General features: G+C 37.8%; 1 protein-coding gene across 1 annotated transcript; it reads right to left on the reverse strand.

Annotated features, from left to right (window-relative positions):
* Positions 1 to 1159: 1159 nt before the first annotated feature.
* LOC134493552 (di-N-acetylchitobiase-like) lies at positions 1160 to 10449 on the reverse strand. Its single transcript, XM_063298190.1, has 7 exons — positions 10189 to 10449; positions 7140 to 7278; positions 4843 to 5051; positions 3125 to 3296; positions 2270 to 2367; positions 1986 to 2147; positions 1160 to 1476 (listed from the first exon to the last, which is right to left on the reverse strand). Exons 1-7 carry the CDS (start codon positions 10327 to 10329, stop codon positions 1288 to 1290), a joined length of 1110 nt encoding a protein of 369 aa, XP_063154260.1. The 5' UTR covers positions 10330 to 10449; the 3' UTR covers positions 1160 to 1287.
* Positions 10450 to 14173: the final 3724 nt, after the last annotated feature.

A 14173-nucleotide genomic window follows, 5' to 3' on the forward strand; every position in this document is an offset into this window, starting at 1 on the left:
GAGAAATCCCAGCTTGGTCAGTGCATGCAGGACTTAGCCACACTTCCAGACAAGTAAACCTTAATGCCATTGTTGTTCCTCTCAAAACTAACTCCAAATCTTTCACTGTACTCTGAAGTTAAACTGCAAGCCAGGCATTCATCTTGTGTATATGGGCTCCCTCTAGTGCAATACAGTAGTTGTAGATTTTGATAGGACAGATTTTTTTGAACAGGAGGAAATTTATCAGGAAGTGACAGAGTCTCTTTGCTGGTTTGGAGAAAACTTTATCTAGTCCAACTTCATTTGTAAGCTATAAATATACCACTGTCAATAGCTCCTTCTAAAGGCGGCAGGAAAAAAGTTCCATTTAAAAGCAAACAAGTCTCAATGAACCTTAGTCTCAATAGTCTGGTTTGGGGCAGCAACCTTAAAATGTGATTAATGTTTTGCTTTTGTCACATGAATGGTTCATTTGCTGCTTTGTGAAACCACTTTAACTCATTAGCTTCTGGTTTTCTTAAACAAATATTTGCTCTGGCCCTGAATTCATTTGGATGCTGCTTTCTGAACTGAGGATGAGATTTTCCTGAGTACTATTGATGACAGTCAATAGCTACTAAAAGGAATAGCATCAGAAAGCTGTTTGAGACACCCCATAAAATGTCCATAGAAATGAGGTCATTCTTCCTTTTGATCTGGTTTGGGCCTTGTCTAACTGGGAATCCCTTCTGGGTTGGGAGAGTTGGGTGTTCTTTCAACATAGCAGAAATCAGGCCTTTGAGAATATATCACTGATGGGCCAAAGAAAAGGTCAGTGAACAGATCTTTGTTTCATTTTTTGTTTTCCATCATACTTCAGGCTCTTGTTATTCAGTACGGCTTCTCCCTCTCTTCATGTCTTGGCTAGTTTGGAATTGGGTTAGAAATCTGCTTAAATCAGGGAAGGTTGAGGTCTGCTTCAGTTTTGCTATAACTTCAGGATAGAGATGGAAGACAGTATGATGATTAAAAAAAACACTTGTCTTTTATTAGGAAAAAAGAAGTTAATTGTTTAAAGGCTATCCAGTTATTTCTAGGGCTCTCCTAATTCTAGGATTATATTAATTGGCCAGAAATAGAAGCTTTGCTATGATAAGCCAGACCAGTTGAAGAAGGGAAGAAACAATATATATATGCGTGTAAGAAAGTTAAATCTAATTTTATTTGTTGACAAGAATGGGCTAGGTTTAACACAGTGTAATTAAAACAGAAATGCTACACAACTGAAACAGTATTAAATTCAAAATGGCAGAGTACACGCACTCATTATTTTGGCAGCAAGGCTTCCCACATTGCTTCTGTCTGCTGCTGCACTTCAGAACTTCCAGAATACTCAAGACAATTTGCATTCCACATTCCAATGCCCCTGAGGCCACGATTTTTCACATAGGCAGCTTTCAGAGAAACACTCCTGGGATCATCAAACCATAATTGATGAAAAGCACCCTGTGAATCCTGTAAGATAGGGGAATGTAACAGCAAAAATATTGACAAATAGATTAACCGATGTTCTTTTCGTCTCAGCCCTTTAGCACACCAGCCACCTTTGTGCAAATGAAATACGAAAATCCGTAGTCTTTAAACACCGTTTAAATTGTTTGTTTTTGCTTCTGTTTTTAACTGCTCTGTTTCTCACTGGCCCAAGATCACCCAACGAGTTTAATCAATTCGAAAAATCTGGATTCAGTCCCTAACTCTAGGAAAGATTTCGCACATCATCTCCTTCATGTTCTCCTTTTCTTTTTTGTCAGCCCTTTAATTTCTACACATATTGCCCCTGGACTTGGGATAATCTGAAGCTTCCTCATGACTTTGTAATATTGGTCCTAGTAAAAGTAATGCAGTTATTTTATTTTGGGATCTTTTCCCCCATCAATGAACCAACCTAGCTAGCTATATTTATATATTTGATGCAGTAAACTAATTAAAATAATGTTCAAAATAAATTATTTATAGCAACTTGCCTTATATTCCAAATATGGAGCTTTCTGTTCCTCATCCCACAGAATTCCAGAAAGAGAACTATTCACCTGAGTCATTATTATTTTATATGGAACCTGACGTCCTACTGCATCGCTACATGGAGCTCCTCGGAAAGGAATTTTTTCAATGGTGCAAATATGAGTCTGAAAAAATACAACTGTAGTTATGGATCTATATTAAAGCTGTAAGAAGGATTATTGTTCATGTCCCCAAAAGTAAAGCCCAAAGACAATGAAGATAAACAAGTAATCTGTCTTTCCCTTACCTTTGACAAGTTTCGACAAGTATAATCATAGCCATACCATGGAACTCCCATCACCAACTTCTTTGGATTAATGCCCATGGAAGTGTAATTGTCATATCCTAATTTAATATAAAATTAAAAATTTACCCACATGCTTTTTATTCTTACTTACTTCCATACCTATGGTTATATTTGCACCATCAAGCTTTCAAAGGCTACTGAGGTAGAAATTCAAGATACATTTAAACTTACTAGTCTCTCAGATGTACCCTCTCTTTCTAGATGAACATTTTTGTTTAGTTTTCCTTACTATTTATTTCCTCATAAAGACAGCTTTCAGGAGAATGTAGAGGACTAATGGTTACATAGCCTTAGAACCTGGAAAAGGTACATGACCAAGATAATTACTAATTAACCAAATTAACTGAGATGTTGTCATTTGAGATGGAAGCCAAGTAAGCTCTTTCCTCCCATCTATAGCAGGTACCTCTTGTGTTAAATTACCCTAAATGTAATCCTGAGCAAATATTTTGAAGATTAGATGATATTACAATTTATTATAATGTTTAGCTTTTACCTTATTTACTCTCAAATAGTTTTTTAAAAATAGTATGTTTAGATCCCTTCAGGTATTGCTACTTTAAAAAACTAACCACAATTATTAACTGTATACACAGCAGGGACTGTTTAAATTTCTGGCCTTTGTAAGCAATGTAGCGATTTTTTTTAACCACAGAGCAAAGTAATATGCTTTAAATAAACATACTTTACATTCTTCAAATAGTAAAGCAAATTTGAAATTTGAAATACTGCATATATTCCAAGTTTTTTTAAAGAGTTCCAACATTTCCCTTGTTTTATAGCACTATTTCATACCTGCTAAGGTCTGGTTATATGGAGCATTTGCTCTTGCTATGCACTTGGACCATACTTGACTCTGTTCATCATAAGACATCACAAACACAAAGTCACAGGAATCAGCAATCCCAGTATAGTTGTAACATCTCCCGTCTATACGTTCAGGAGACCAAGGTACATCAAAAGTTACCTGTGTGTGAAAGAAAAACATCTGTCTGTCTGTCTCTACACTAGCATTATTAATTATAGGTCTGCACACAAACCATAAAATTACTAGCAGGAATATTAAAGTGTAGTAGAACAAGGTCAGGTACTATAATGAAGCCAAAGTCTTAGATATTTTAATGGGCACCATACTGTAACGAAAAAAATTGACATTTTTTTCCTTAGAAATCAAAACTAAAATGCATCTAAGGACAAAGATGCACATCATTTCATACACTCAATCAAATCCAGCCCACCAGCTTAAATGGCATCCTTTCAGGAGCACACCAAATTGATCTTGATTTGTATCTGTCTGGACTTCAATTCATGGTCATATAATTGGAAGACCATAATATATTATTTTAAAATGTACCTATGCATGTATTTAAGCAATTTATATGGCCCCACCCATCTCATAGCAATGACACTCTCAACAACATAAGACAAGTTAAAACCAAAACAGTAATAAAAATTAAACCAACAATTGAGATAACAATATCCAAGGTTTTAAAAAATCATTCTGATTTACAATGGAGAAAAATAACAAAACCAATCAACCAGCAGAGTAGGTGATGGGTGATCTAGTGAAGTGGCTCCATTATTTTTAACATCCATCTTTTATTCTCTGTTTTAGTTGGTTTTATATATTTCTTATACTTTTTAATGTTTTTTTAACCCTGTTGTATGCCGTCTAAAGTCACTTGGAAAAAAGATGGGCAGCGAATAAATTGAGCAAATAAGCAAGCATATGTAACAGGTATGTGTTGCAGTATTTGCATAATGACATCACCATACACATTTCATCATACTCTCTCAGCCTGTACAGCTATGACTAAAAATATTCAACATCAAAATTTATGTTCACAATAGTACTCTCAAAGAGACTCTTTAAATCTGCCCTCTGTGGTTAAGTATGGCAACACCACATCTGTGGAATTCTCTTATTAGAAACAAGCATTTGGCCAGCTTTTCTTTCAAGTGGACCTTAAAATTTTATTTATTTAGTTCAGCCTGTTTCTAAAGGTAGTCCTCGTTTAGCAGCTGCCTTGTACAGCAACCATTCAATGTACGAGGCATACGATGGTGATGAAAATGTAACTATGATCAGCCCTCTGCAAGTCTGTAAAGCAAAGGAAAGCTGAAATAAAATCATAAGCACAATAGCGATTTCACTTAGTGACCACTTCGCTTAACAACTAAGTTGCCAGTCCCAACTGTGGGCAGTAAATGAAGACTACCTGTATTGTGGTGTGGGATTGGTTTAACTACTATTCTTGGTTATTTTTTATAATATTCTTAAATGGTGTTAGGTCAGTAGAGTTTGTTCTATAGGGTTCTTTTCCTTTTTAGATTTTTACAGGAAAAAGCATTAATTTACTAATAGTTTTTAATGAGTGTTGTTCTATGTTTTTTATTAGGAGCTACTTGGAGAGGTTTTAGTTCTAAAAAGTGCTGTATAGTCTGAGTTAAATAGATAGTTGGGAAACATTTAACTAGTGCATGGGTGAGAAGAGTCACTGTTCTATTTGTACCTGGGATCCTGGAATGTCTTTGTGAAAAGCATCTGTGGTTTCTTTAACCAAAGCTGTTAATGCAGAATATTCAGCCGAAAACGGGATAATTGCTTGCTCAATGTCAATATTGATTCCGTCCATATACTGTGTTTTGGCCAGGTCCAACTGCTGGCTTATCCAGGCTGCTCTGACCACAGGATCAACAATTTTCTTCACAGATACATCTCCTAAAATAAAAATGATGGTGATGATGATGATTTGCCAGGTTGCTGCATTATTAAGGCAGAAGAAATATTCTGAGATCGACATCATCCTAATCATAATTCCTCAGAAGTATATTCTGCTGAGCTCAATGGTATTTATCTTTTCACGGGCTTTGCTTGAAATAATTAAATACTGAGTCTCCTTTTCAGATGGAAAAAAAGATAAGGGGTTAGAATTACAAGAAACACAACTGCTTTGTTTTAGCTCTACTAAGCTGGTCCAGCATTCAGCAGCAGAAGCCCCCCAACTTGACTGGATCTCGCTTGCGTATTTTGTGTTTTAAGTTTATTCATAACAGTATTTTTGTTCTATTTAAAAAGCACAAACAAATATAAGAGTCTGTGTATGTGTATGTACACATACATACACAGAGAAATTAAAAATACGATTTCTTTTAAACAGCACATGTCAGTAGCTTTAGAATTCACGGTAAATGGTATCCTGGCATTGAATATTACATGATAAATTATCCTGAAATTAGGGTAGTGTGCACACATGACCAGAAATATGAAGAAAATCTGCTTTAGCTGCTTGGAAAATATCAATAATATCTGCTCTAGATGCTTGACATTAGCAATAATCCTTATCTGCACAATACAGTGTATTTCACATACAATCTAATCCTGTTCTGACAATTCCCATTTCGTTCTGTGTGATTTTTTAACACTGAAGTTATTGGCCAATAGAGCGCAGAGATGTCTCAGTCAGTATTGGTAGTAATTAGAAGCACAGCTCTACCCTCTCAATTTTTGTACAGATAAATCCTCTTCCCATCCCCCAGAACAAAAAAAGGGAAGTAATGAAAACCATCCTGTCTATTTGCCATGGTGATGTAGTCCTGCAGTAGAACTCTTTACAGTCATGCCTTTCTGAGGGCAGAAGATGAAGTGAGGCAGGTGTCCTCTCCAATAGCCAGGCTACTGATATGCAAATCATTACTGATACCTATTTCTGCTTCTGCAGTTGTACTTTCTACTTGCAAATGGAGGATTCTTATTTGCACAAAACCTCTCATTTGCAGCAGTCAGCCAAGCTTGATGGTAAGTGCCCAGCAACGGCACTGGCTGGTCACCAAATTATCATCTCTGCTCACTTCACAAGCAGATGTGTGAAGAGCCCATATCTGATAACACCATTAGAAACATTCAAGTAATGAATTTAAATCAGTCTTTGCTATTGTACTTCTAGAAAGGAGAATCCCAATGAGGAGGGAAAATCCACATGATTATCCTTGCCCATGGATTTATGTAATGAAAGGTATCACCTTTGAAGGCCTGTATCTCCCCAGAAGAATAGAGCCAGGTTGTAAGAGACACCTTATAGCAGCCTTTCGTACATAAAGTATGATTTTAAAAAAAAGCCGTCATCAGCATATCAGGGCAGATCACAGAAATGAACGTCTGCTGAATTATATTACATATGAAAACACAGCTTTAGCCAGAGGCCATAAGCATGAGCATGAAGAGAGGACCAGAAGTTCACAGTCCATGAAGGAGGAACTGAAACAAGGAATTAGCAAGGTCATAAGTGGCTTCAGATGTTGCTTAACATACCAAAATAATTGTTATTTTGGTATGTTATAGGTCATAAGACAAGTTGTTCAGCTTTTGTGCACTCACTGATCAGGATTTATATACTTTTTCTGCTGTGCTTTCTATATTGCTTTGCTGATGACACTTGTTTGGACAAACTCATCTGAATACTGTTTAATATTAATAATACTGGCTTGTCTGAAAAACAGTATACAAGAAACAGCTAGCAGAAAAACTTCATTACAGAAGAAGAACATTATCACAAACTGTGGATTTACAGTAGCCTTTTTAGACCACAGCAATCAACCATGCTACAAATTTAATACTTACAGAGATTAGTTGACTGGGGAAGGCTGACCAGATGCAAAATCCCATAAAGCATCCCATAATGATTAAGACTGCAGTCTTATGCACACTTAATGGAGAATAGATTTAATTAAGCTCAGTGGGTCTTACATGTGAGAAAATACATAAAAACAAGGTGCAGAAAATGTCCTCATTATTCTGATTATAACTTACCTTTTAAAACTACTCTGGATCCTTTTGAATGAGCGTAACACATAAGCTCAGGGTCATATTTTCCAAATGTGGCCACCGTTGTAATTTGTGACCAGTTATAATTCTTCCAGGTCTTTCCACCAACATCAAATACAAAGACCTACAGAGAGCAGCAAAATACATACATACATACATACATACATACATAGTCTCACTTTCATCACTGTCCTTTAACCAGTTTAGCTGGTAAAGAAAACAATTTTAATTAGGACTGAAAAAAAACCTTCTCCAACTTAATATTTTTTGCATGTTGGACCAACTCCCATAATTCTCTGTCCAAAGTCCAGCACATTCAAAACTATTTGCTTGGCATACATTCTGATACTTTGGAATGACATGGAAGTTTTCAGTTCAATAACAACCCCCCTAGAGCCACTCCATTTCAAATATAAAGAGTATTTGTTTTGCATAAAAGTATACATAAAGATTCCACCACCACCCCATAAATAGACCTAAGGAATGTGACTTTAATTCTGTCACATAATAAATGGTTTCATAACTAAATTATTTTTGTCTGCTTATATTTACTGATTCAGATATATTAAAAAGATTAATTAAAATTCAGTTTTCTTAAACACAAAAATGGGCACATTAATTATGCCACTTTTTAATAGCAGCTATAAGATTTCTAAAATCATTAACATATTTATATCCTATCTTTCAGCTTATGTAAGTGGTCATTCTCATTTAAGTTTGTAAAGGCTTTATAACAGTTAGGCAGACAGTATAACTTGGCTGTGTGATATCCTGTTTTATGAAGGCCCATCTAATTGGCTCAAGCATCTGGTCATGGTTTAAAAAGAAGATTCCTACAAAATGCCCAAAGAGAACCAGGATATGTTAACTGTCTAGAAAAAAATCCCTGTATGGACATGGAAGCTATTGTCAACTGCACATTGTTTATGTTAAAAAGTAGAACCTCCTTCATGAGTCCAACACATCTCCTAATGTCTGGGCAGTTTCCTTAACAACAAAATAGCTTGCCACTGCCACTTTCTGGCATGTTTTGTTTTTGTTTTCCTATTTCCCAGTCTAGCCTATAGCCCTACTACTGCCTGGTGACCTCCCATCCAAGTATTACTCAGACATGACCCTGCTTGGCTTTCCTAGTTCAGCCAAGATGTGTAATTTCTCTTTACTGCCTTCAAACTGGGATTTATTTATTTTATTTTATTTATATATCTTGGCTGCCCATCTCCCAAAGCACTCTGAACAGTAAACAAATAAAAACAACACAATCTATACAGTAAAAATGGCATAAAAAAAAGAACTAGAATAGCAGTTGAGGCCCCTAAGAAATCTCACAATGATACACAGATAGACCTGCACCCACATCAGAGCTCCATTAACACCCTGGCCCCGGTGCCTGGGAGAATAGCCAGGTCTTTATGTCCTGCAGAGGGCCAGCAGGATCAGGGTGTTCCATATCTCAGGGGGAAGTTGTTCCACCAGACAGGTACCATGATAGAGAAGGCACCTTCTGAGGATCTACCAAGTGACACATTGATGGGACTTGGAGCACACCCACTCTGCCCAATCTGGCGGGATGGGTAGAAACCATCAGGGAGAGGCGGTCCCACAAGTAACCTGGCTCCATGCCATGCAGGGCTTGAAAGTTGACAACCACCACCTTGAATTGCATCTGGAAGCCTACTGCGAGCCAGTACAGCTCACAAAGCAGCGATGTTACATGGGCATACTGTGAGGGGCCCAGTACTACCTGTGCCACAGCATTCAGGACCAGCTGAAGCTTCCAAATTCTCCAGGAGCACCCCCACATAAAGCATGTTGCAATAGTCCAGCTAAGTGGTGACTAAAGCATAAGTGACCATGAGCAGTGCTTCCCAATCCAGGAATTGGCACAACTGGTGCACAAAACCCTCTTAGCCACAGCTGCCACCTGCTCTTTGAGCAGAACCCCCAGATTGTGCACAGTGTTACCGCATTCAGAGTCAATGTTGGAAACTCACTAGATATGGGGGACTCTAGAAACCACAGCCATTTAGTCTTGCGAGGGTCAAGCCAAAGCCACTTCCTTGCCATCCAGACTTTCAGAGCCTCCAGGCTGCGGGAAAGCACCTCAACTACTGCATGACCTGGGCGGCTCACGGCATAGATGTAGGGTGGCATGTCATCAGCATAATGATGGCACTTAACCCTGTGCTGGTGGATGACCTTGCCCAATCATTTCATATAGATGTTAAATAGGCATGGGGAGAGAGTTGAGCACCCTGCAGAGCAGAGGCTGAGGGCTGGATCTCTCCCCTTTCCAATAATTACTGGCAATTATTATTATTTGCCAATTATTTTCAGATTTGTCAACCTTTGCTTTCATTTTGTAACCACTATCCTAGAGTTTCACCCCAGAGGACAGCACCAGGAAACTGAAGAAGAGAAAGACAAGTTACACATAAGACTTCGGCTAGAATATGCCTCCTCTTTTTCTTTCTGTATGAAGAAAGTCAAGGATGCAGGGCAGTGATCCATTTCAACAGTGATCCATTTACTGGAATCGACAAGCAATGGTGGGAAAATCCTGAGCTGCTTGCAATTCCAAAAGTCTAAGACCCCTTAAGGTGGAGTAGGCTAGTATGTACAGCAGTGTTTCTCAACCTTAGCTTTGCTGGCTGGGAAAATCTGGGAGTTGAAGTCCACACACCTCAAAATGTGCTAAGGTTGAGAAACACTCTGTTAGAATCAAAACAGACTGGCTAAGGAAGCACTTGTATCCGAAGCAAATAAAGGTACTTCGGATCCGATGGGGATTCTGTGTCCCCGTCCTTAGCATATTTAAGAAGCCGCGACCTTTTCCGGCTCCCACAGTCGCGCGCGAGCCACGCCTCCTTAACTCAAAGGCGTCTTTTCCTGAGACAAGTGCCCAGGACTGCACGCCTCAAGCTTCCACCTTCATCTGGGACCGGCTGACCCGAGCGAGACGAGCCCTCCTGATCCGTCCAGTTCGCAGGACTTTCCCCATCCAGGAAAGAGACCGCGGCGCTGGGGAGCTCACCTCAAAGTTTCTGGGGCTCGAGATAGGCTTGCAAAGCGCGGGATCCTGACACGGGCACGCGCCTGTGCCCAACCGCAGGTGCAGGGCGAAGAGGATCGCGGGCAGGAGACGCGCACCTTCGCCACCTGCCAAGCTCTTCATGGCCAGGGCGCGCTGGTTCGGATCGGCTTTTCTAACAGCGTCCCCCGCGCGCCCCTGCCCTTTGCCGTGGCCGCCGTGCCTCAGGGCTGGGGAAGAGGCTGTTTGGCTGCCGCCTGGCTAGGAAGGTGGGGGCCTGTCGTCCCCAGAAGGGGAGGGCACTCTGGCTTGTTCGATGGTAGGGCTGTGAGCGCCCCCTAGCGTCGATGAAGGTTTCCGTCTTCGTGGTTAGCGCGGATGCCTGTATTTCGTATACGGGGAAGAGTTGACACGAGAAGCAAGTGGATGCTTCCCCATTTTTTTTAAAGAAAGAAGGAAGATCCCTCTTGAAGAAGCCACAGGTTTTGCCTGTTTCAAGCTATCCATACGCTCTGTATTTCACACGCATACACACACACACATACAGTATACATCCCTGGAGAGAAACTTGAGCACTGTTTAAAAAAGAAATTTTGGAGATCCTGAGAAATCAGCCCAGCCCAGAGGCAAGCAGAGATGTTCTGCCAGGTGCAAAAATTTGAATTCAGAGCAATTCTTGGGTACCAGAATTAAATGGCTCTCATAATCCATTCCTGTTTCTGTCGGGCTTTCTTTATTTTGGCAATAGGATTTAGAAAGGGGGATCGTTTTCTTGCTGCGATTAATGGGTGCCAAAAGGCTTTGCAAGTTCTCAGAAAAGAAATCTTAAAAAAAAAAATCTACCTTCTCTCTTTCACCTAATTCTGAAGCTGCAAAGCCCTGATGGATGCTGTTTCAGCATGAGTGAGTACTGGGAGTAGTGATGTGATCTGACCTCGTTGTAGACATAAAATGCAGGATTTCATAAGGCTCAAAATAATTTAAGATTATGCAGCAGTGGACTTCATTTGTTGTTGAAGAACAACATTGTATTGAATAACTAGTATACAGTGTTTTTCTGAATTATTAGTAGTTATTATGACCGTTGAAATGTATCATTACTAAAATGAGAAAATGATCCTTCTTTTGACATTTGGAATAATTTCAACACTTCATAATTTTCAGAAAGATTTTTGCCTCCAAACTGGAAATTATTTAAAAGTTCTAGTCCTCTGCATCAATTTTTTCATAGTACTGTAGATTGCTGTGGTGACCTCAGTTACAGTTTCCACGTCCCTGAAATTTTGGAATACCGTATTTAGTATTTAAGCTGGAACAGCTGCACCAGACTCTGGAATTAAAATAAATCAAACGTTTGTTGCATTCCTTTCTTCTCTATATTCTTATTCTGTTTATTTTTCTCATTTTGACTAGAACACCAATAAAACAATTTGTATCCCTAACCTGTCAGAAGTTTGTCTTGATGGGTACAAGTGAACTGGATTCTGTACACAATGCATCTGTTCATTTCAAAAAGTTTGGAGAAAGGAGAGTATAATAAATGTAAAAGCCATACTTTATAATCATCCCAAAACTTTTCATGTATGAAATAATTTTTCCTATGATATTTGCATTCACTAAGATTGGCCAGCTGGAATTCTTGCAGTCATACTGTTACAGTGAAATCTTGTTTTAAGAAAAAGGATGTGTCTTATTTTTTTTTGAATTTGTTTTTATTGAAATTTTAAATACATAATTAAAAGTTAGAAATAGAAAAGGAAATAGAAATACAAAATTAAGAAAAAGAAAAGAACAAGTGTAGTAAAATAATAGACTGATAAAAGTATGAGAGATAAATAACTTCCAGTCTATCTCTGGTCATAAGAACATAAGAATCTATCCTAAGTACTAGTTTTTCATACAATATATAGAAATAATTCTTTGTCTAATATATTCTATTATATTTACAATCTAATCTTCAAATCCCCATGTAAGCTTTGCCCCACCTTCATTTCGTAAATAATACAATAATGGTTTCCACTCTGAGATAATAACAACTTAAGTTTTCTTTCAACAAACTAGTCAGTTTGTCATTTTCTGCCATGTCCATCAATTTTAACAACCATTCTTGTATCGTTGGTAAAGCCTGAGTTTTCCAAAATTGTGCATAAAGAAGTCTTGCTGTGGTGATCATATATTGTAAAATTCTGACAAGGTGCTTTTCTATTTGTAGATCCAATATCCCCAACAAAAATAATTTTGGCTTCAATGGTACCTGTATCTTTAATATACTCTGCATCAACATACGTATTTGGGACCAAAATTTCTTTGCAACCTCGCACGTCCACCACATATGGTAAAACGACCCTTCTTGTTTATTACATTTCCAGCAAACATTAGAAACATTCCCATACATTTTAGAGAGTTTTTGGGGGGTCATATACCAATGGAACATCATCTTATAACAGTTTTCCTTAAGGTTATAACAGAGGGTAAATTTCAACCCTTTAGACAACATATGTTCCCATTGCTGCATAGATATATTATGGCCAAGGTTTTTCACCCATTTAATCATGCATTCTTTCGCTTGTTCTTCCACCATTTCCCATCTCAACAATAATCTTACATTATAGCAATTAAATGTTCATCTGTTTCACAAAGTTGTACTTCAAATTCCGATTTATTCTGTTCAAATCCAAAGTCTTTTTTATCTAACTTAAATTTCTCTGTAAGTTGTATATAAGAAAACCATTGAAAGGTATATCCTTCTAAAGCAAGTTGTTCTTTCAATTTGATTTTGTATTCTCCTTGTTCTTTTTCTAATCCTGGTAACTCAACCATTTATATTTATCTCTTGTTTCAGTTCTATAAAATGCTTCTTGTGGAGAGGTCCACAGGGGCTTCCTAGGACATAGAATTGGTCTATATTTGTTCCAAATCCTTAGCAAAGATCGTCTAACATAGTGGTTTTTAAAGTCCACATTAACTTTGACTTTACCATACCATAAATGTCCGTGCCATCCGAATCTTAAATTATGGCCTTCTAAGGTCAATAATTTGTCATTCTTCAAAACTATCCATTCCTTAAGCCATACTAAACAAGCAGCATAATACAACTTGAGATCCGGAAGGCCCAGACCACCTCTCTCTTTCGCATCTTGCAATACCTTATATTTTATTCTAGGTTTCTTCCCTTGCCATATAAATTTAGAGATGTCGCATTGCCATAGCTTAAAGGGAGTTTCTGTAGCCAATATAGGTATTGTCTGAAAAAGATATAAGATTCTTGGCAAAACATTCATTTTAATCACTGATATTCTACCTAATAATGACAATTGTAATTTTTCCCATCGATCCAAGTCTTTTTTTATATCTAACCAAAGTGGGATATAATTATTCTGAAATAAATTAACATTCATTGCTGTTAGATATATTCCCAAATATTTCACTTTTTTTTCTATTGTAAATCCAGTTAATTCTTCCAAGTTCTTTTGTTGATACAAATCCATATTCTTGGTCAAAATTTGTTTTCTGTAGATTCACTTTAAATCCTGCTAGCGACCCAAATTCTTTCAATTCTTTCAATTTAATACCTCAATCCCATCCAATGGATTTTGTAAAGTATGTGTCTTATTCACAAGTATAGTATATCACTGTGGTGATTTATGTCATTTGTATAATAACATCATTATGCAAATGATGACAATTACATCATTTCATCAACTTCTGTCATTTGCACCCATTATATGCATAGTTTGTTGTATTGAAGTGTGCTAAAATGAGGTCTCACTATACTAAAAGTGATATTGAACTGCATTTAACAGTACTAAGAACTGCTACACAGTTACTGCCCCAATTCAATATCAGCTGTAGACCTGTCTGATCACATGAGGTCACCTTCTTTGAAGAGCTGAATTAATTTTTTGCTGATTCCACAGTGGTTAATCTGAAACCCCACTGAAGTCCTTTCAGCTGTTGCTCTGGGGGCCCCTTCTTGTGGCCAGGAACT

This window comes from Candoia aspera, chromosome 3 (genome assembly GCF_035149785.1).
Source record: "Candoia aspera isolate rCanAsp1 chromosome 3, rCanAsp1.hap2, whole genome shotgun sequence".
Classification (NCBI taxonomy): Eukaryota; Metazoa; Chordata; class Lepidosauria; order Squamata; family Boidae; genus Candoia; species Candoia aspera.

What these genes read in the sequence shown, in the direction of transcription:
- LOC134493552 (XM_063298190.1), bottom strand. Translation starts at nt 10,329, where the DNA reads ATGAAGAGCTTGGCAGGTGGCGAAGGTGCGCGTCTCCTGCCCGCGATC. An exon ending in AAGACATTCCAGGATCCCAG is followed by an intron (nt 3,297 to 4,842) that starts GTACAAATAGAA and finishes TTTCACACACAG; the next exon opens with GTAACTTTTGATGTACCTTG. An exon ending in CTCCATATTTGGAATATAAG is followed by an intron (nt 1,477 to 1,985) that starts GCAAGTTGCTAT and finishes CCTATCTTACAG; the next exon opens with GATTCACAGGGTGCTTTTCA.